Here is a 20,467-nt window from a genome sequence, read left to right as displayed (position 1 = left end):
AAGACATGATTTCACTTAATTAAATAAGTTGGCAAATAATTTATTTATATGTTCATTTCATCAATTTGAAAATCATGTAATAGTCTGGTTATTTCCATAAACAAGGTGAGTCCATCTCTCTCTTTTTTAACTCATTTAGCTGAAAAGTCACTGGCAACATGAAATGAGATATTTAAAGCCAAAATAAGTACTGTGATATACTTAGAAGTAGTATCCAGTATGTTAGTATATATGAATTTTTAAAGTATTCTTTTTATTGTTGATGTAGTTGATTTATAATGTCATCATACTAGTTCCCCAATCCACATATTAAAATGTATCTTAGTATTTCTGATAATATATTGAGGCAGAATCTTAAGAAAAAGAAGTAAAGAAAATTAACCCTGGGCTCATTTAAATTTTTTCCTATTAAGTGTTAACTCTGTAACCTGTCATTACAACCACCTTGATACAGATTAAATATTTAAGTTTTCTAATACTTCAACATAATTTAAAATTTAGATATATATGTTTTTATACATCACAGCGTGTCATATAGACTGCTTCCATAAATCCTCAGATCCATAGAAGTGATATATTCCATGAGCTTGTTTGACATATTTGGTGAAAATGTATTTATAAAGAAACATATATTCTCATTCATTCTTTTATTTAAAATGAGTATATTTCAGGTATTTTTCTTTCATTTAAAATATGTATGCTTGCCCATGATGATGCAGTTCTTAGCTTGATACTGGGTACCATGGGAGAACAAAGCAGACATGGTCCCTGCTTATGGTTTAGTCCATGTAGCCCAAAGTTCAATCATTCTCATACATCCTTTATGGTTTCTTACACTGTTTACATATGTGTACATAACCGTACCATTATTAAGTTAATTTGCAGTTAGAAGTTCTTTTTAACGTAAATTTCTTTTCAAAGGAAATGATCTTTATTATAAATGGAAAATTAGTAACCTTGCCAAAGTTAAACTGTAAGCATACATGGAATAAAATTCTTGTCCTCTAATTGGCTTAGAAGTTCTCTACCCTTATGGAGTGAAATGATTTCCAAAATCTTCTCTTCCTCTGTTGACACAGCAACTTATTATTCATCTTTCTCTTTTATATGAGTGGAACGGCTTCATTTGATATTAGATCGTGGGTTATATCTTGATGTTATGTAGGACACATGTCCCTGTCCCCCCTGCTAAAGTCATCTCATACTTGTACCATGCTTTGAGAGACTGTCTAGTCCATCAACTTGGGAGAAAGTGATGTGGTATCTCTGACCTTATTCAGGTGGGCTATTTTTTCATGCTGTCTTTAGCTCAAAGGTAAGTGTGTAACTCCAGTGATTTCAGAAGTAGGACAATTTTAACATTTAAGCATAATATCTCAAGTCTACTATGTATTAAAGGAGCATGCACACCATGCAAAAAGCATTTTAAGGTATTCGTATCCTTAGTTTTATGCTTTACATTGAATATGCTCTACTTTGATCCATCTGCCTTGATCACTTTTATATATTATAGGTGCTGCTGTTTCAAGACCAGAATTATGGTCTTCATTATGAATACACTATCCCATCAGACCCTGTACCAGAGAATCAGAGCTCCAAAGCACCTGAACCCCTTTTCATGTGGACACACACAGGCTGGGAAGATTGCGATGCCACGTGTGGAGGAGGTGAAGTATTTTTCAGTATTTACCTTTCCAAAACAGCTTCTTTTCTGATTAACCATTGATAATTAAGACAGGTCCATAACCCCTTATCTAAAATTTCAAACTCCATAAAGGATTGGAAACTGAAAGTTTTTTGCGACACGTTTAGTGCCTAAATCCCTGAACTATTTTGCAGCAAAAACTGGCATGAATTGAAGAAAGGCTACGTACAGTTGTTACATATGTCACTCAATATGGTTACTCATTGCATTGCTTTGCATAAATATTAACACTTATGGGGGCTGCCCTAGACACCATACAGGTTGTTATGTCATATACTTACACTTTTATATTTACTTGGGATACTATACCATTTAGAGTTCAGAGAGATGGGAAGAAACCAACAAAGCATATTAAAATAAGTAGCCAACAACATTGGAGAAAAAACATGCAAATGAGAATGCTTTTCTGTAAGGCAAGTGAGAAAGTATTTATTACAAGAAAGAGAGAATGATCAACTGTATCAAAAGCTGCTAATAAGTCAAAAATAATGTGCATTGAAATTGACTATTACATTCAAATATATTTATTGTATTTCAAAAGATATTATATTTTTATATTTGAAACATAGAGGTCAATGATGACTCTGTCAAAATTACTTTTAATGATTTGGCTCAAAAGACTAAGTGGAGTGAATTCAAGAGAAAATAGCATGTGATGAATTGAAGAAAGGACTAAAGGTAACAGGAAATTTTGCTGAAACAAGAAAGCAGAGAAATGTGGCATTAGCTGGAAGGGAATATGAATCAAAGAGTTTGTTGTTTTTAATAGGGGAAATTATACATGATGATTTCCCAATGTGAGTTTTCTAGAATAGAACAGAAAACTAGTGGTGCAAAGGAGAGAGCAAAAAATTTCTGGAGTGATATCCTTAAGTTGGCAGGATGGATGGAATGGAATAGTTGGCTTTGGATAGAAATATGGAGAGCCCATCACTAGTAACAGGAGAAAATACAGTATTTTGAACAGAAGCAGATGTTGGAAACTTGTGGTGGTACTCTTTTGCTTACATCTATTTTATCAGTAAAGGCCATTTTGCTGCTATTAAAGGTGAGAAAAGGAGATATGAGAATTTTGAAAAGAGAGGAGATGTGAAGTGGTCACTTAAGAGAGTGAGAGAATGAATGAAATGGTACATGTATTTTGACTTTATGGTAGCATTGATGGTCCACTTGAAGTTGACAGTCATGAATTTAGCTTGACATACATATCAATGATACTTACCCTCCAGCTATGTACACCATACAGATGCACTTGTGGTACAAGTTTTGGAATTGCCATGTGAGTATAATAAAACAAAAGGAGAATCCGCTTGACCTGAGGTTGTATGTAAGGAGTTGAAACTGATTGGCCATGGAATTTAGTTGTATAAGGAGGAAACTAAAAATACAAAGGACTTTGAAAGACAGTGAAAAGGTGGTAGCACTAATGGATTTTAGGGCCTGGTGGAGTTAAAGAACTTTTAGACTCAGGGTACTTAAGGGAGAGGGCTGGAAATACAGGAGATGGTGACAGAAAATAGAGCTAAGAGTATGGAGGGGATATAGTTATTAGTAATAACAAGACCAGGAGAGTTAGTGGCTTCAGTGAAGTGAAAGTACAGATCTTTGGGAAGAGAAGTATGCCCGGAACTGAGAGGCCTCAGTGTTGGAAGAATCGTTCAAATGGCTATAATAATTACCCAAAAAATGTGTTAGGAGCAGTATCAGAAAATAGAACAATAATCCAGGAGGTAAAATCTTAGAATAAAAAGAGAGATTGAATCAGGGGTTGGTGTTCGGTTACAGCAAGAAGGGGACTGCACTGCATAGTCTGCTCCAAAGCTGTAGGTTTAGGAAGAAGGAAGGGAGAATGGTCTGGTGGTGACAGCGAGGGGCATGGACACCCATGCTCTCTAGATGCAAAGGTATGGGGTGTAAGCAAGAAAATGGCCACCCCACTGGCGGCGGTAAAGGAAGCAAGAAACAGTGTCCTCAGGAGAGAGGAAGAGGGTACCGGGAACATCCAGAGGTTTGGAGGCTGGGGAGGAACAACTTTTGCTGCAGCACTTGGAGCTCTGGGGTCACCAGAGCAAAGGCAACATGGTGGGCAGGGGAAGGGAGACATTATAAAGAGCATACTTTGCTCCCAGGGGTACAGAGTAATTATAACAAAAGGATTTCTAGTCACTCACAATTTAAAAGCTTGTAGCAATCACCCTTGGCACAATGAAATTTTCATTGGCCATGTTTCCCTGGGGTCCCATTATCACCATGTGACTTGGGATCCTGTGTCCTCAGTCCCCTCCTGTTGATGACCCCATGTACACCCAAATTCCTATTCCTCTGCTTCTCCCATTTCTTATTGATGTCAGGGCCCATTTCATTTAAGGGGTTCTGGTTCACATCCCTATCCATAAAAAAACAAAAACACAAATAGAAACAAACACATTTAAAGTGAAGATCCACAGAGTTAGAACTTTCTTCTTTAATATAACTCAGCCGCCATTCCATGATGGGTTATCTGGAAATGGAGCAACGAAAAGGTTGCTGGTTCCTGTTATTGCACTGAAAGGCAGTCATTAAAATCTGTTTACATCTGAGACTCTAGACAGGAAAACGTTTGCCCAGTGAATTTTATTATACTCATTTTTTTTTTCATTCTGCCATAATTGTGGTCTAGTAAAAGCTTCGGAAGTAAACATACAGAACTTGTCAGTCTTCAGTTTGAACAAGCGAATTTTTAGGGTTAAAAATTTTTTCCAAACTCACATTAATTGCAACCTAGAATATGTTTTGTCAATTGTCAGGCCTTAAGAAATAGAGGTTCAGTGTAAATTATTTTAGTTTCAAGGTCAGAAGGGCTTTTAGATATTCTTAAGCATAACTTCATAATTATTAACATGAGAAAAGTGAAGTGCATTAGAGATTGAGACTTCCCAAGGTCACAGGCCCAACGTGGGAGGAGCCAAGATTAGAAGCCAGGACTCCAGAGTTCAAGTCTTCTTTCCTCCATGTTATATACTTCCTTCAAGAGCAGTTCAGGGGTTTAGTGTCATTTCTTTCCACAAAGTATGTATAGCATGTCCCTTAGAGATTACATAGGTTTTATTTGTTTTTTTTTTAATTAATTTTTATGGGAGTATAGTTGCTTTACAATGTTGTTAGTTTCTACTGTACAGCAAACTGACTCAGCTGTACGTATACCTATATCCCCTCTTTTTGGGATTTCCTTCCCATTTAGGTCCCCACCGTACATTAAGTAGGGTTCCCTGTGCTATACAGTATGTTCTCATTAGTTATCTATTTTATACATAGTATCAATAGTGTATATGTGTCAGTCCCAATCTCCCAGTTCCTCCCACCCCCCCCTTTCCCATCTGTATCCATACGTTCTCTACGTCTGTGTCTCATTTATACTTTGCAAATAAGATCATCTATACCATTTTTCTGGATTCCACACATATGCGTTAATATACGATATTTGTTTTTCTGACTTCACTCTGTATGACAGTCTCTAGGTCCATCCACGTCTCTACAAATGACCCAGTTTTGCTTCTTTTTATGGCTAATATTCCACTGCATATATGTACCACATCTTCTTTATACATTCCTCTGTTGATGGACATTTAAGTTGCTTCCATGTCCTGGCTATTGTAAATAGAGCTGCAATGAACATTAGGGTGCATGTGTCTTTTTGAATTATGGTTTTCCCTGGGTATATGCCCAGTAGAGGGATTGCTGGGTCATATGGTAGTTCTATTTTTAGTTTTTTAAGGAACTTCCAGACTGTTTTCTATAGGGGCTGTCCCCGTTTACACTCCCATCTACAAACAATAAATGCTGGAGAGGCCGTGGATAAAAAGGAACCCTACATAGGTTTTCTTTGGATTCAAAGAGATGTTTTATTTAATATGTTAAATAAGAATTTAAATATGTCCTTACTTTTATTTCAAATGACTTATTTTATAAAATAGTCCTAATTATAAGCAATCTCTATATGATTTGCACTTGAATAAACCTTCTCTCTCAAATCTGTTCCATTGTGTTTAGTCAACAGTTTTCAATTATCTCTGACTATGTTAATAGGACGTATATTCATTTCAATGCCAAAGTATTTCTGGGCATTTGGATATTATTTTCCTTTGCAGTTCATAAATAAAGTGGATGGACAAGGTTTCAAGAATCGCATTATTTCTGACTCTGTTTCGTCGATTTTATAGCCAGAAAGAGCTTTGTAATCTTTCAGCATATTCATGAATTAGATGAGAGTAAGTTCAAAGCACAGAACATTGGAAACAGACTCATGTAAAATTTATCTTCAGCAGCAAAGAGGAATAATAGAACTATTCTACTTCACAGAAATATTAAGCAAGAAAGAGCAAATAAAGTATCACAGGGCAGTATAAAATTTCAGTGTTCGACATGTTATTTTTTGAATACAATTTTAAGGCATCACATTCCGGAAATAAGTGGGAAAAAGAAATTTAAAAAAAATACCTAATGTCCAGTAGCTAAATTTTTATCAATATCTTTTACATCAGTATCTCAAACTAAGTTTTAAAATTACCGAAATAAGAGTTAACTGATTATGCGTTTCTATTAATTTATTAATACCAGTTGTTACAAGATAACAAAAGCCTAAGATATAAGAACTTCTTCTTTTAGAAGAAATATTACTTTAAAATATCTAGTAATGCTGGTGATCTCAAGTAAATTTTTCCAGCAGTTTAACTTGTACACTTTTCATCACGATCTTGTCAAATTCAAATCATAGTTCCAGAAAAATTTGAATGGATATATCATTTTGTACTTTAGCATTGGCCATTGATATTAGTCCTTTTATTTTCAAACATCGTAAAACATATTTGTGAAATAAATGTTTACTTTGCATTGGTGTTCTAAAATATCTAAAAATCTTTGAAGGGATGTTTTAAATTTATTTTGGCACCTTAGAAGTAGGGGTCAGTGGATAAAGGATTTTTTTGACATAAAAGACTGTTTGAAATGATCTTGGTCTTCAGAGACATCAGGGATCTATCATTCCATAATATCTGATGGTTTTTTGTGGAGTCAGCATTCCACATACTATATACAGTAACTGCATTACTCTAGGACTTTTATCTAGTAGATGAATTAATGAAATAAAACCTTGAATGAAGGCCCCCAAATTTAATAATGTGTTTTGAAATAAATGAAGAGTTAAACATGCTTTTAAGAAATCTGAATAGATACAATTTGAAGGGGAAAAAAAATAAGTCAGCATTCCACATTCTTCAAATTAGTCCAAATCCTGCTAGCTTATGACTCTCATGCTGTAAACCTTGTATTGTGATGTCTTCTAGACATGGCTTTCCTTGTCCATGACCAGGTTCTCAGGAGGCATCCAAGTTTGGGGGTCCAAATTGAGGAAGTATTTCAGTATACCAATACCTGTATCTTATGAAGGGTGCTGGGTTTTTTCCTGTTTTTCCCTTTCACAGGCACTTTGTATGTACCAAAGTAAATGTTATTAGCCAAAGAAAACGCACCAAAATATATTTTTGCTCTTCTCTGCATTATTTTGTTTTAGCAATATTTAGTGCCATTTTGTATCCTATTGATGCTTTCTTTACTTAAATTAATAAGAATGTTTATATTAATGTAAACTCTTTATAAACTTGAATTTAACACCTAAATAATAATCCATGTATTAGATTTGCCATATATAATTATTTCCCATAATTATTCATTTAGTTTGCACATGATTTTTTACCATCTTAGGAAACACAGTGTTGAGATGAACCTCTTAGTGCAGGAAGTACTTTGAGCTTGAATTACATGTTTATATTTCATTTGTTGATTCCTTTACCAATACTGACTGTACTTGCACTTTTGCTGGATGATTCAAAGATGAGTACTTTCTGTTTTTAGAAAATTTACTATCCACCTAGTAGGGGTTAGATAATAAAAAAACACCATACAGAGTGATATGGGGAATTGTAAAAAGCCTTCCAGGGATATGCATAGTTGCAAAGGCCCTGGGGTTAGTGAGAATGTTTATTACTAGAGTGAAAAATATGAGGATCAAGCTGTGGGAAATTATTTGACCAAAAAAGTAGAAAGAAGGTAATTCGTGAAGGTACTTAAGTGTTATGCTAGCACTCAAGTTAAATTTAACTTGAAGGTTAGGGGATTACATTAAAATATTTGTGTGTATGGAAATGACAAGATCACATTGGATTGTTTATTGAGTGTTATGAACAATACAAAATACAATTTTTTATTAAAATAAAAAATGAAATTGTCATTTTAATATTAAGCCCAAACCTTGAGGGAAAAAATGTTTTATAGAAATGTAAAAAGAATGGCTAAAAATTAAAGGACATGACATGACATTAAAGGACATGACATTATGTAACTCTAAGAAGTGCTCAGAAAAAAGACCTTCTTCATCATTAAAGTATTTTTACTTTTGGTTCAATTGCTTGCTAGTCATTGTTAGTTCAATAGAAAATAATTAAGTAAAAATTTTTAAAGAAGAATGTAAAGACAGATGACTATATATAGTCTCTTTCTTATAGACTTCCCCAGTTTTAGTAAAACATTTGGATGAATTGTTGTACAAATTGTGGTCCATCCACAGCAGGATTTACTAGTTGGCAGTAGAAAGAAACAAATGATTGATACAACAATGAAGATGTACCTCCAAGGGGATCATGCAGAGTAAAAAAGTCAGTCCCCAAAAGTCATACACTGTATATACACTGTATATAACAGTTTTCAAAACATTCTTGAAAATATTATAGGAATGGAGAACAGGTTAGTAGCTGCCAGGACTCATTGAGTGGTGGATGGTAGGGGAAGTGGGTGCGGCTCTAAAAGGGTAACTGGAGGGATTTTTGTGGTGATGGAAATATTGTACATCTTGACAATATCTATGTCAGTGTTCTGGTTGTGATACTGTACTCTAGTTTTGCAAGTCATTACCACTGTGGGGAACTGGAAAAGGGTATTCAGATTCTCTTTATTATTTCTCACAAGTAGATGTGAGTATACAATTATTTCAAAACTAAAAAGTAAAAATTTTTTTAAAAGTTTGAAATGTTCCATAACATACAGAGAATTTCAGTTATGCATATTAAAACACTGTACCCACTCCCCAGATTGTTTCTACATGCATGATGCAGGTTTTAGAAATGTGATCTACCTGAGTAGACTATAGTTTTATTAAAAATTTCCATTTCATGAGTTAAATACAGAGCATAGAAAAAAAATCAATTTATCACTGAGATTGGAAAAGAAGGAACACAACATAATGTGTACTCTGTTCAGTGTCTTCAGAGAACAAAGAAAGAATCAGTAAATAAAAATTACCCCTCCTTTTCAGATTTTGCCCAAATTTGGTAATAAGATGAATATATAATGGTTATTGTATTTTATTTGTAATTATGTTCAAAACAGATTTCCCCAATACTGATTTAGTGGGAATGACCCAGAGATGAAATTAATTCCCATAAAGCAAATAATACACTGTCAACAGCTTGCAGCTACTCAAGGTTCAGGCAGAAGGCCAGTTACTTCATCACTTTCTGTTCATCCCTCGGTTCTACAGTACTGGATGCGTTGTAAATACTGCTGTTAGATGCTATAATGGAAATTTCCTCTGTTGGCTGGGACATAAAACTATATAAAAGAAAAAAATCAAACAATAACATTTCTGTATGGCTTTAAGATCCTAGTTGTATTTTCATAGGCATAATGTGCCTGTAACTGAGCATTAGATTTCTTTTCTTGATTCTCTTGTCTTTGTTCAATGAAATTTTTAAAAAGTAGGGCTAATCCCTCTTCTAGCTGCCAAAAAACTTATGATGTGAGGGTCTTTGCTACAATGTAGATGGAAATGTTCCAATTCGTGCTCACATGCCTTCATACTTTTTTAGAGCACCAGTAAGGTGCTCCCTGTAATGGCACCAGTACCTGTATCTCTTTTGATATATCAATACTTAAAAGATTTTTTTCAAAAGCTCAATATGTTACCTCTGGGCCAACATAACTAAGGTTAGATATTTTCGGAGTAAAGGAAAAAATGCAGTGTAATTAGCTCTGAGTTACTCATTCTGTGGCTACACTGAAGTTCAGCAAAGGCTCTCTGGGTATTGTCTGTTTGTCATCTTTTTGTGCTGTAGTTGGCAAAAAGCATTAAATTTAAATTAGTTTAGACAACTACATCTATTCTGTAAAAGAGTGTCTTATAACTATGAGGTTTTAAATTAGATTTTAAAACTAATATTTATATTTCATAAAAGCAACATTTATTTTAATCCTACTTTTAGGTAGGCATCATTGTCATGTAGAAATAATACTTACATATGCTAGCATTATACAAAATTTGTGTTACACCTATTTCATAAAGGTCATATAGGAGCACCTGAGGCATAGGAAACTAGGTGGAAGTTGACCAAAAACTTCCCAAATTTTCACATTTAGGTAACTCCTACCTAGTAAAGCCAGTTTCTTCTGTGAAGAAAAATTAACATCATAAGTCATTTCTGCTTATCTAGCAGCTTATTTGAAAATTATTTGAAGTTGGTGGGTATTGAACACTATTATGATTAAGTCTAATGCCTCACCCCACCCTTCTTGACCTACCAAGGAATAGCCTGGACAGCCCTTAAACATTTGCCTGGGGCTTATAAGGTTGCCTTTCCTCTACACATTAGCATAAGCTTACCTGACTGCATGAGCTGCACAGGTCAGGCTAGTGGACCTCTGAGACGTGGCTGTTGCATTAGTTAGGCAGCTGGCACTCCACATAAAGTCCTTGCCCCAGAGACCGCAATCCAGCCCATGCTCCATTTGCCAAGTCATGCAGCCTTGTTCCAAGGCAACTTCTTGGTGGAGAAAGGAGCACCTGGGGGGTACCTTTTACTTATCTATGGTTGGATGTCCATCTCAAGGCCCTCCCCATTGTTGGCCCATTGGTGCACCCTTCACTGAGTGCCACAGAGTCCTGGTTGAAGGCATGCCTTTTCCCTCTCGAAGGAAAAGACCTTTTACCTGCTTGGCACTCTTGTCTGTCTTGAGCTCCCATAGAAAAAATTGCATTGCTCCAGAACTCTGGGATTCTCCAGATAGAAAATAATTTAGCCAACATTGTGCTGCCTATGCTAGAAGATGGAACTAAAGATCTAAATGTTTTCAATAACATGACATGCAGTGACCACAGATATAATTATTAGTTAATCCACATATGTATGTAGATATAGTCATGTTTTTATACTACAAGTTGTCATGGGACTATGCTCAGTGTTGTTGAGAGGGTAATCAAGGAAAGATCCTGAACCTGTTTCTATTCTTTTGCCTTCCACTTGGTTACCCTTGTCTCTCCCAATCCCCCTCAAGTCAAAGTAAAAGATACTCAAAAGTTATTCAAAGTAGCTCTCTCTCTCTCTACATCCTTTCTTGATGCCAGCCTCCTTCTCTGTTAATTAAAGAACGGAGTGACCTCTCTGCCACAAGCCCAGGCTGTCCTGTTTGGCATGACCAGTATGAATGCTCTGAGCTTCCTAATTATCATTGCATGGTAGTCATAAGCTCCTAACTAATGGGCCCTTCAATAGTGACCCAAAAGACTTGTGATTTTTTTTTCTTAATCCTTCATGACCTGTCTGGCTTTAAAATTATTGGCTGATTTAATTATTTTATAATGTCAAACAAGTTAAATTAAATTATTAAATCCTATATAGATATTTAAACTTTTTTAGAGAAACAGAATCAGCACATATGTAGTAGGCTTTTTCAGTGTAAGATGAAATAATAAGTGTCGTCAAGCAAGTGTGCTTATAGGGCTCTAAGCAGAATGAATACAAATACAGAGAAAGGGGAAAAGCCAGTTTTCTGAAAGCTGGTGGAAAATGGGAAAACTCCCATGGCTTTTCTTAGAGAACAGGATAATCATTAGGGAATGAGGATTTCTTGAATTCTTGGGATTTTTACCAGAAGTGACAACAATATAAGTCTGAGTTATATTCAAGAGAAGCTTGCTTCCCATAACTTACCCCCTGATGGTATACAGCCAGATGGTAAAATGTGCACACGTTTATATGCATATTTATGTGCACAAAGGTTTCATACAAATACTGCTTTCCACCACTGAATGCTAAAAGATGGCACAGTCCTTTATAAAAATCTTTAAATAACATCTTATCAACTTATGCACCATAATCCCTTTGTATTATAAAACTTGCCATTTAATTGCTAACAAGAAAAAAAATTATCTTCCTTAAGCCTAGAGTTACATTTTGTTATATAAATTATAAAAATATCATCCTCATTGATCTAACCTAAAATTTGTTTAAAATATGAAAATTACAAGTCTAGGAATACCTCGAATAAACATGCATATAAGACTATGCAATAAGTCCATTGCATAGAGGCCTAAAATAACATTTCTTTTTATGTTTCTTTGCTCTTTTCAGGAGAAAGGAAGACAACAGTGTCTTGCACGAAAATCATGAACAAAAATATCAGCATTGTGGACAATAAGAAATGCAAATACTTAACCAAGCCAGAGCCACAGATTCGCAAGTGCAATGAGCAACCGTGCCAAACAAGGTAACCCTGTCCCACCACTCATTAACAAAATCCCATTTTCTTAAAAACAATGCAGTGGATATGTACCAAAATGTAAGGCTTTAAATAAGCAAGGTCTAAGAAAGAAAGATAATCAACTTGATGGAATGAGTGTTAGAAAACCACGGTTAGGATTGACTTCAACTTCAGCTGCTGTCCACAGTGTGAAGACAACTCCTAACTGGATGGCAGAGGAGTATTTAAAAGTATTTCGTAACCTGTTGGTCACCTCTTCAAAAATCTGTTTATTTGGTTGAATTCAGCTACTCATTCCTAAATTCTCCAAAATGGTGTTTTAAGCACTTGCCAATGACGATATAAACTAAAGTGGGACTGGCCAGGACCCAGTCCCCTACACAACAGTGGGAGCATTTGGTCCTTCTGGTCCCCAAGGCTAGATCCTCACTTCCTCACCCCAGAGTCCCCAGGGCAAACTGTTTGGTTCCTGATCTCTGATCACCAGATTCCCGACCTGGGTCCTAGTTATTCGAAAGTTGGTTGCTTCGGTCCCATGTGACTTCCCCAGTGAGTAATAAGCAACAAAGCAGGCAAGAAACTCATGAGTAGGGGATAGAACCGCAATGCTGAGCACCGTAAAGTGGTGTAAAAGAAAGGCTACGCCTCAGTAACCAGCAGAGATGGGTGAATGGAACCTTAGTATGATTTGGGGGTGGGCTTGCAGCAAGGCTGTGCAGAATGGTTTCAGGCACAGGGCTCCCGAAAATCTCTGTGCTTTCATATAAAAATTAATGTTGGGCTTGAGTGGAACTCAGCCCCAGTGTCAAAAGTCCTCAAAACTTTGTGGGACAGAATGACAAAAAGAGTCTGAAGCTGGATTGATTCCTCTAGAATATGGAGACACAGACTTCTATTCTATCCTGACACTCAGAGATTTATTGAAGCTCAGTGAGTTAGGGTGTATTTGTGAGTTCTTAGGGAGTCAAACAATTGATCTCCTCTCCCAATAGTTTCTGCAGTGGAGTCACAGCGAATGTGTATATACTGCAACTTGGATATGCAGAGAATTTGTAGCTTTGGAGTGCTCTCTAACTAATATAATCTTCCTCGTGACCTTCCACCACAATGTATGGGGAAGTGAAAGGAGAGTGAGAAACAGAGTTGCCGATGAACTATATTTAGGCTTTTCTGTCTTCAGTAATCTCTAATGCTCAGTTCTTCTGGTTTCCCTCTTCGCCCACCTTCCCCTTCAGAGGTAGCACTGCATCCCAAGCACCTTCTATTTCTGGCTTATTGCAAAACTCAGTTGTTAAGCCCTCCAGATCTGGCTCATGCTATGTCAACCAGCTTAAAAGAATTTGGAAAATCTTGTCTTTCTCTACAAAGCTGAAATTTCAAGACTTGCTTTTCTGTAGACTCAGTGTATTTAAGGTATCAAAAGCTGATTATCTACTTTTTCCTTTCTTTGCATCCGTGCTCTAACAATTCTTCCCTCCCCCTCAAAGGGAAAAATATGCTTCCAGAGAATAGAAGAATGGTATGTAAAAGAATGTGCAAAAGAAAAACGTACATTACTTTCAATAATGTTCAATAATGCCCTTTGCACAAGCCGAACTATATGCTTTTCATCTAACTCTGTAATTACATGTTTTTGTTTTGTTTTGTTTAACATCTTTATTGGAGTATAATTCCTTTACAATGGTGTGTTAGTTTCTGCTTTATAACAAAGTGAATCAGTTATACATATACATATGTCCCCATATCTCTTCCCTCTTGTGTCTCCCTCCCTCCCACCCTCCCTATCCCACCTCTCTAGGTGGTCACAAAGCACCGAGCTGATCTCCCTGTGCTATGCGGCTAAAAAACATTCTAATTACCATTCACATTTTTTGAAAAAGTCACCAAATGGCCTGATGTAACCCTATGTACCAAATATAAAATATATTAATGCACTAGTAAATAGCTTTGTAAGAAGGAGGCTTGAAGATGAGGAAATGAGATAATTCCCAATTAGATGAATTCTAAAATATAAAATGTTTTCTCTCACTACAATATGTTTCATATTTTTGTTCTTATTTTTCAGCAGCGTTCCAAGGAATGAAAAAAGTAACTTTTTATCATTATACTAAGGATTTCTAAAATATATTTTATTTAAAAAATTAGGATTTCATGAAATTGCAAGTACTTCTCTTTTCAGTAGTGTCTTCCATAGTTCCATGGTTGGTTCCCTAGTTGAGGGGAAAGGCATATAGATGGGTTTAAATGATGCTTATAGCCTAGGTATCCTTGTGCAGAAAGATGAAGCAGAAACTGAAATAAATTTGGGAGATAAATATTCACTTTAGGAAAAATCTACTAGGGGACTCCAAAGCAAAATGGTAGGTCTGCATCATACTTGAAAGATGAGCAGACAGGAACTTCATTAGAGGCAGTACTGCAGTGCAAATGTTATCGTGTTTAACAGCAATCGGTTGCAAGTGATGGGCATAATACATTAGTGATTACTTCCTCAAGATAAGTAGGGAGTTCTCTGTGGCAGCCTTCTTTTTTTTTTTTTTTTTTTTAACATTTTTATTGGAGTATAATTGCTTTACAATGGTGTGTTAGTTTCTGCTTTATAACAAAGTGAATCAGCTATACATATGTTCCCATATCTCTTCACTCTTGCATCTCCCTCCCTCCCACCCTCCCTATCCCACCCTTCTAGGTGGTCACAAAACACCGAGCTGATCTCCCTGTGCTATGCGGCTGCTTCCCACTAGCTGTCTATTTTACGTTTGGTAGTGTATATATGTCCCTGCCACTCTCTCACTTTGTCACAGCTTACCCTTCCCCCTCCCCATATCCTCAAGTCCATGCTCTAGTAGGTCTGTGTCTTTATTCCCATCTTACCCCTAGGTTCTTCATGACATTTTTTTTCTTACATTCCATATATATGTGTTAGCACACGATATTTGTCTTTCTCTTTCTGACTTACTTCACTCTGTATGACAGACTCTAGGTCCATCCACCTCACTACAAATAACTCAATTTCGTTTCTTTTTATGGCTGAGTAATATTCCATTGTATATATATGCCACATCGTCTTTATCCATTCATCCGATGATGGACACTTAGGTTGCTTCCATCTCCTGGCTATTGTAAATAGTGTTGCAGTGAACATTGGGGTACATGTGTCTCTTTGAATTATGGTTTTCTCAGGGTATATGCCCAGTAGTGGGATTGCTGAGTCATATGGTAGTTCTATTTGTAGTTTTTTAAGGAACCTCCATACTGTTCTCCATAGTGGCTGTAACAATTCACATTCCCACCAACAGTGCAAGAGTATTCCCTTTTCTCCACACCCTCTCCAACATTTATTGTTTCTATATTTTTTGATGATGGCCATTCTGACTGGTGTGAGATGATATCTCATTTTAGTTTTGATTTGCATTTCTCTAATGATTAATGATGTTGAGCATTCTTTTATGTGTTTGTTGGTAATCTGTATATCTTCTTTGGAGAAATGTCTATTTAGGTCTTCTGCCCATTTTTGGATTGGGTTGTTTGTTTTTTTGTTATTGAGCTGCATGAGCTGCTTCTAAATTTTGGAGTTTAATCCTTTGTCAGTTGCTTCATTTGCAAATATTTTCTCCCATTCTGAGGGTTGTCTTTTGGTCTTGTTTATGATTTCCTTTGCTGTGCAAAAGCTTTGAAGTTTCATTAGGGCCCATTTGTTTATTTTTGTTTTTATCCATTGCTCTAAGAGGTGGGTCAAAAAGGATCTTGCTGTGATTTATGTCATAGAATGTTCTGCCTATGTTTTCCTCTAAGAGTTTGATAGTTTCTGGCCTTCCATTTAGGTCTTTAATCCATTTTGAGCTTATTTTTGTGTATGGTGTTAGGGAGTGTTCTAATCTCATACTTTTACATGTACCTGTCCAGTTTTCCCAGCACCACCTATTGAAGAGGGTGTCCTTTCTCCAGTGTACATTCCTGCCTCCTTTATCAAAGATAAAGTGCCATATATGCGTGGGTTTATCTCTGGGCTTTCTGTCCTGTGCCATTGATCTATCTTTCTGTTTTTGTGCCAGTACCACACTGTCTTGCTTACTGTAACTTTGCAGTATAGTCTGAAATCAGGGAGCCTGATTCCTCCTGCTCCATTTTTCGTTCTCAAGATTGCTTTGGCTATTCAGGGTCTTTTGTGTTTCCATGCAAACTGTGAAATTTTTTGTTCTAGTTCTGTGAAAAATGCCAGTGGTAGTTTGATAGGGATTGCATTGAATCTGTAGATTGCTTTGGGTAGTAGAGCCATTTTCACAATGTTGATTCTTCCAATCCAAGAACATTGTCTATCTCTCCATATATTTGTATCATCTTTAATTTCTTTCATCAGTGTCTTATAATTTTTTGCATGCAGCTCTTGTGTCTCCTTAGGTAGGTTTATTCCTAGATATTTTATTCTTTTTGTTGCAATGGTAAATGGGAGTGTTTTCTTAATTTCACTTTCAGATTTTTCATCGTTAGTGTATAGGAATGCAAAGAGATTTCTAGGCATTAATTTTGTATCCTGGTACTTTACCAAATTCATTGATTAGCTCTAGTAGTTTTCTGGTAGCATCTTTAGGATCTCTATGTATAGTGTCATGTCATCTGCAAACAGTGACAGTTTTACCTCTTATTTTCCGATTTGGATTCCTTTTATTTCCTTTTCTTCTCTGATTGCTGTGGCTAAAAATTCCAAACTATGTTGAATAAGAGTGGTGAGAGTGGGCAACCTTGTCTTCTTCCTAATCTTAGTGGAAATGGTTTCAGTTTTTCACCGTTGAGGACAGTTTGGCTGTGGGTTTGTCATATATGGCCTTTATTATGTTGAGGAAAGTTCCCTCTCTGCCTACTTTCTGCAGGGTTTTTATCATAAATGGGTGTTGAATTTTGTCAAAAGCTTTCTCTGCATCTATTGAGATGATCATATGGTTTTTCTCCTTCAATTTGTTAATATGGTGTATCACGTTGATTGATTTGCATATATTGAAGAATCCTTGCATTCCTGGGATAAACCCCACTTGATCATGGCGTATGGTCCTTTTAATGTGCTGTTGGATTCTGTTTGCTAGTATTTTTTTGAGGATTTTTGCATCTATGTTCATCAGTGATATTGGCCTGCGTTTTCTATCTTTGTGACATCTTTGTCTGCATTTGGTATCAGGGTGATGGTGGCCTTATAGAATGAGTTTGGGAGTGTTCCTCCCTCTGCTATATTTTGGAAGAGTTTGAGAAGGATAGGTGTTAGCTCTTCTCTAAATGTTTGATAGAATTCGCCTGTGAAGCCATCTGGTCCTGGGCTTTTGTTTGTTGGAAGATTTTTAATCACAGTTTCAATTTCAGCACTTGTGATTGGTCTGTTCATATTTTCTATTTCTTCCCGATTCAGTCTTGGGAGGTTGCACATTTCTAAGAATTTGTCCATTTCTTCCAGGTTGTCCATTTTATTGGCATAGAATTGCTTGTATTAATCTCTCATGCTCCTTTGTATTTCTGCAGTGTCAGTTGTTACTTCTCCTTTTTCATTTCTAATTCTATTGTTTTGAGTCGTCTCCCATTTTTTCTTGATGAGTCTGGCTAATGGTTTATCAATTTTGTTTATCTTCTCAAAGAACCAGCTTTTAGTTTTATTGATCTTTGCTATCATTTCCTTCATTTGTTTTTCATTTATTTCTGATCTGGTCTTTATGATTTCTTTCCTTCTGCTAACTTTGGGGGTTTTTTGTTCTTCTTTCTCTAATTGCTTTTGGTGCAAGGTTAGGTTGCAAATACCTGCACATGTATTTTTGTGAGGTAGTCTTCAACCTGATTTCAATTTCTGACTCCACAACTTGTGGCCTTTGGTAAGTTACTACACCTCTCCTTGCCTTGGTTTCCCTTTCTGTAAAAGGCCACGGTAGTTGTAGTACCTAATATGTAGGGTTATTGTGAAGATTGAAAATGCAAAGAATAGGACCAACTCATGTATATTAGCAACTTTATACTTGTTAGGTACCTCAGTATGGCAGTATGACGTGACGGGCAGCAGCAGGCAAAGCGTGCAGCATGACAGGGACGGAGTCTAATACATCCTTTGAGTTTCTAATAAGAGCAAGGCCCTGAGATGAGAAGTGTGGAGAAGCAATAGAAAGCCTGGGTGTCTTAGGGAAACCTCAAATATTAGTAAAAAAAAAAAAAGAAAAAGGTATAAATCTATTGTGTAAACATTCTGCTAATTCTATCCATGTCAAAATATGTAGTAAGTAGATATCTTTTAACCTGTCTCAGTGACTCTTGCTTTACTTTTAGATGGATGATGACAGAATGGACCCCATGTTCACGAACTTGTGGAAAAGGGATGCAGAGCAGACAAGTGGCCTGTACCAAGCAGCTGAGCAATGGAACCCTGATGAGAGCCCAGGAGAGGGACTGCGCCGGGCCCAAGCCGGCCTCCACCCAGCGCTGCGAGGGCCAGGACTGCATGACTGTGTGGGAGGCGGGCGTGTGGTCCGAGGTGCGGTACCCACCCTGATGCTTCTCTGTTTCCCTCTGATTTTCTTACTCATAGCCTATATAAGGTCATGTTTTATCAATTTCAGAGTCTCTCTGCATGGCAGTTTTAGCACCATTTATTGGTTTTTCTGGTAATAAAAGGAATACATTCATTATAAGTAATTTTGACAGTAGGAAAAAACAGATTTATTCTTTGTTCTGTGGCTATTGTAACGTAATCAAGAGCATATATTATATACATTTTAGAATCCAGCTTTTTTATTTCTTTACCATGAGTATACTCTTTAGTGGACACATATGAAAATACACATTTGGAGAGAGTGGCATGGACTTATATACACTACCAAATGTAAAATAGATAGCTGGTGGGAAGCAGCCACATAGCACAGGGAGATCAGCTCGGTGCTTTGTGACCACCTAGAGGGGTGGGATAGGGAGAGTGGGAGGGAGACGCAAAAGGGAGGAGATATGGGGATATATATATATGTATAGCTGATTCACTTTGTTATACAGCAGAAACTAACACACCATTGTAAAGCAATTATACTCCAGTAAAGATGTTAAAAAAAAATACACATTTGACTCATATTCCTGAGCATTAGAAGAAAAAGGAGAAGAAAGGACATTAACATTTAGCAGTCATTTCCTGTGAGCAGGGATTCTGTTCTTACTTCATATTTAGTATCTTGTTGATATTTAATCAGCAATGCAAAAAAGTTAAGTTTCACCCTTGTGAAATGCTACAGCTCAGAGAAATTAAATAGTTTACCCGAAGTCCTGCTTAGTGTTGGAGCTAGGATTTGAACCCAATGCTGCCAGGCTCACTGCACCATACACCCACTAGCATGTAGTATGTAGCATGCAGCTTTGTTCCATGCCAAACTGTATGCTTATTTTCTGTTATCGTGATACATATCTTCTCATGATAACACCAGTCATTACTTATATTTACTAGCTGCTCTGGAGCATTTTAGGTGAGCGTGTGCATGCATGCACACACACACACATAAACACCCTTACACTTGTATACACAAAGACATGTGTGCACACACACCCAGAGCAAAATATGCTTAATTTCAGAATATTAGCTAAGATATAAAAATGACAAATAAAAAATGCTAGGCTGCAATAAGTAGCCATTCTTTTGAAAATTGAGGATAAAGTAGCTTAGATAATGAGGTTTGGGAATATTCTTCAATTAACCCAACCCCCCCAAAAAAGACTCACTAGCAAATAGTGTGACTTTCTCTTGTCTTACTTTTCTAAGCTATATCTCACTCTGGCATAGATTCTTCCTCATTTGTAATGAGTACTTTTGAGAATGAATGGATTGTCCAATTTTACATGAAAATGGATGAGTACAATCTGGAGAAAAGAGTCATGTGAACATCAGAGAAACAGAAATACACTTCCTTCAGCCTAACTAGCATTTCTACAAACTCTTCAGGAGGAAATAGGTCAGAAATATCCTACCATACAGATTTTTGGCACCAGGTAGAAGAAGTAATAGGTCAATGCAATGTACCAATTTTAAAAATGTCTCTTTTGTCTTGATTTAATATAAAAATTGAGTTTATGGATCAAGGTTAGTTTTGATCGCAAAAAATAAAAACATAAATCTTAAAATGCCAAATCACACCTGTAGTCCACCTTAAGGCTCAGGATATTCAAATGCAAACCATAAATTATGAGACA

General features: G+C 36.4%; 1 protein-coding gene across 1 annotated transcript in view; it reads left to right on the top strand.

The window, feature by feature from the left end:
- Positions 1 to 20,467, top strand: part of ADAMTS19 (ADAM metallopeptidase with thrombospondin type 1 motif 19) — a 279,814-nt gene that overhangs the window by 228,437 nt on the left and 30,910 nt on the right. Inside the window, exons 18-20 of the mRNA XM_027098568.1 lie at positions 1,514 to 1,667; positions 12,142 to 12,277; positions 18,569 to 18,773. Coding sequence (XP_026954369.1) covers positions 1,514 to 1,667; positions 12,142 to 12,277; positions 18,569 to 18,773 — 495 coding nt within the window. The remainder of the gene's footprint in view (positions 1 to 1,513; positions 1,668 to 12,141; positions 12,278 to 18,568; positions 18,774 to 20,467) is intronic.

This window comes from Aethalodelphis obliquidens, unplaced genomic scaffold (assembly GCF_003676395.1).
Source record: "Aethalodelphis obliquidens isolate GAN/ISIS:26980383/991018 unplaced genomic scaffold, ASM367639v1 scaffold4, whole genome shotgun sequence".
Classification (NCBI taxonomy): Eukaryota; Metazoa; Chordata; class Mammalia; order Artiodactyla; family Delphinidae; genus Aethalodelphis; species Aethalodelphis obliquidens.
Note: the sequence above shows the minus strand (reverse complement) of the source record. Positions and strands in the feature narration are given on the sequence as shown.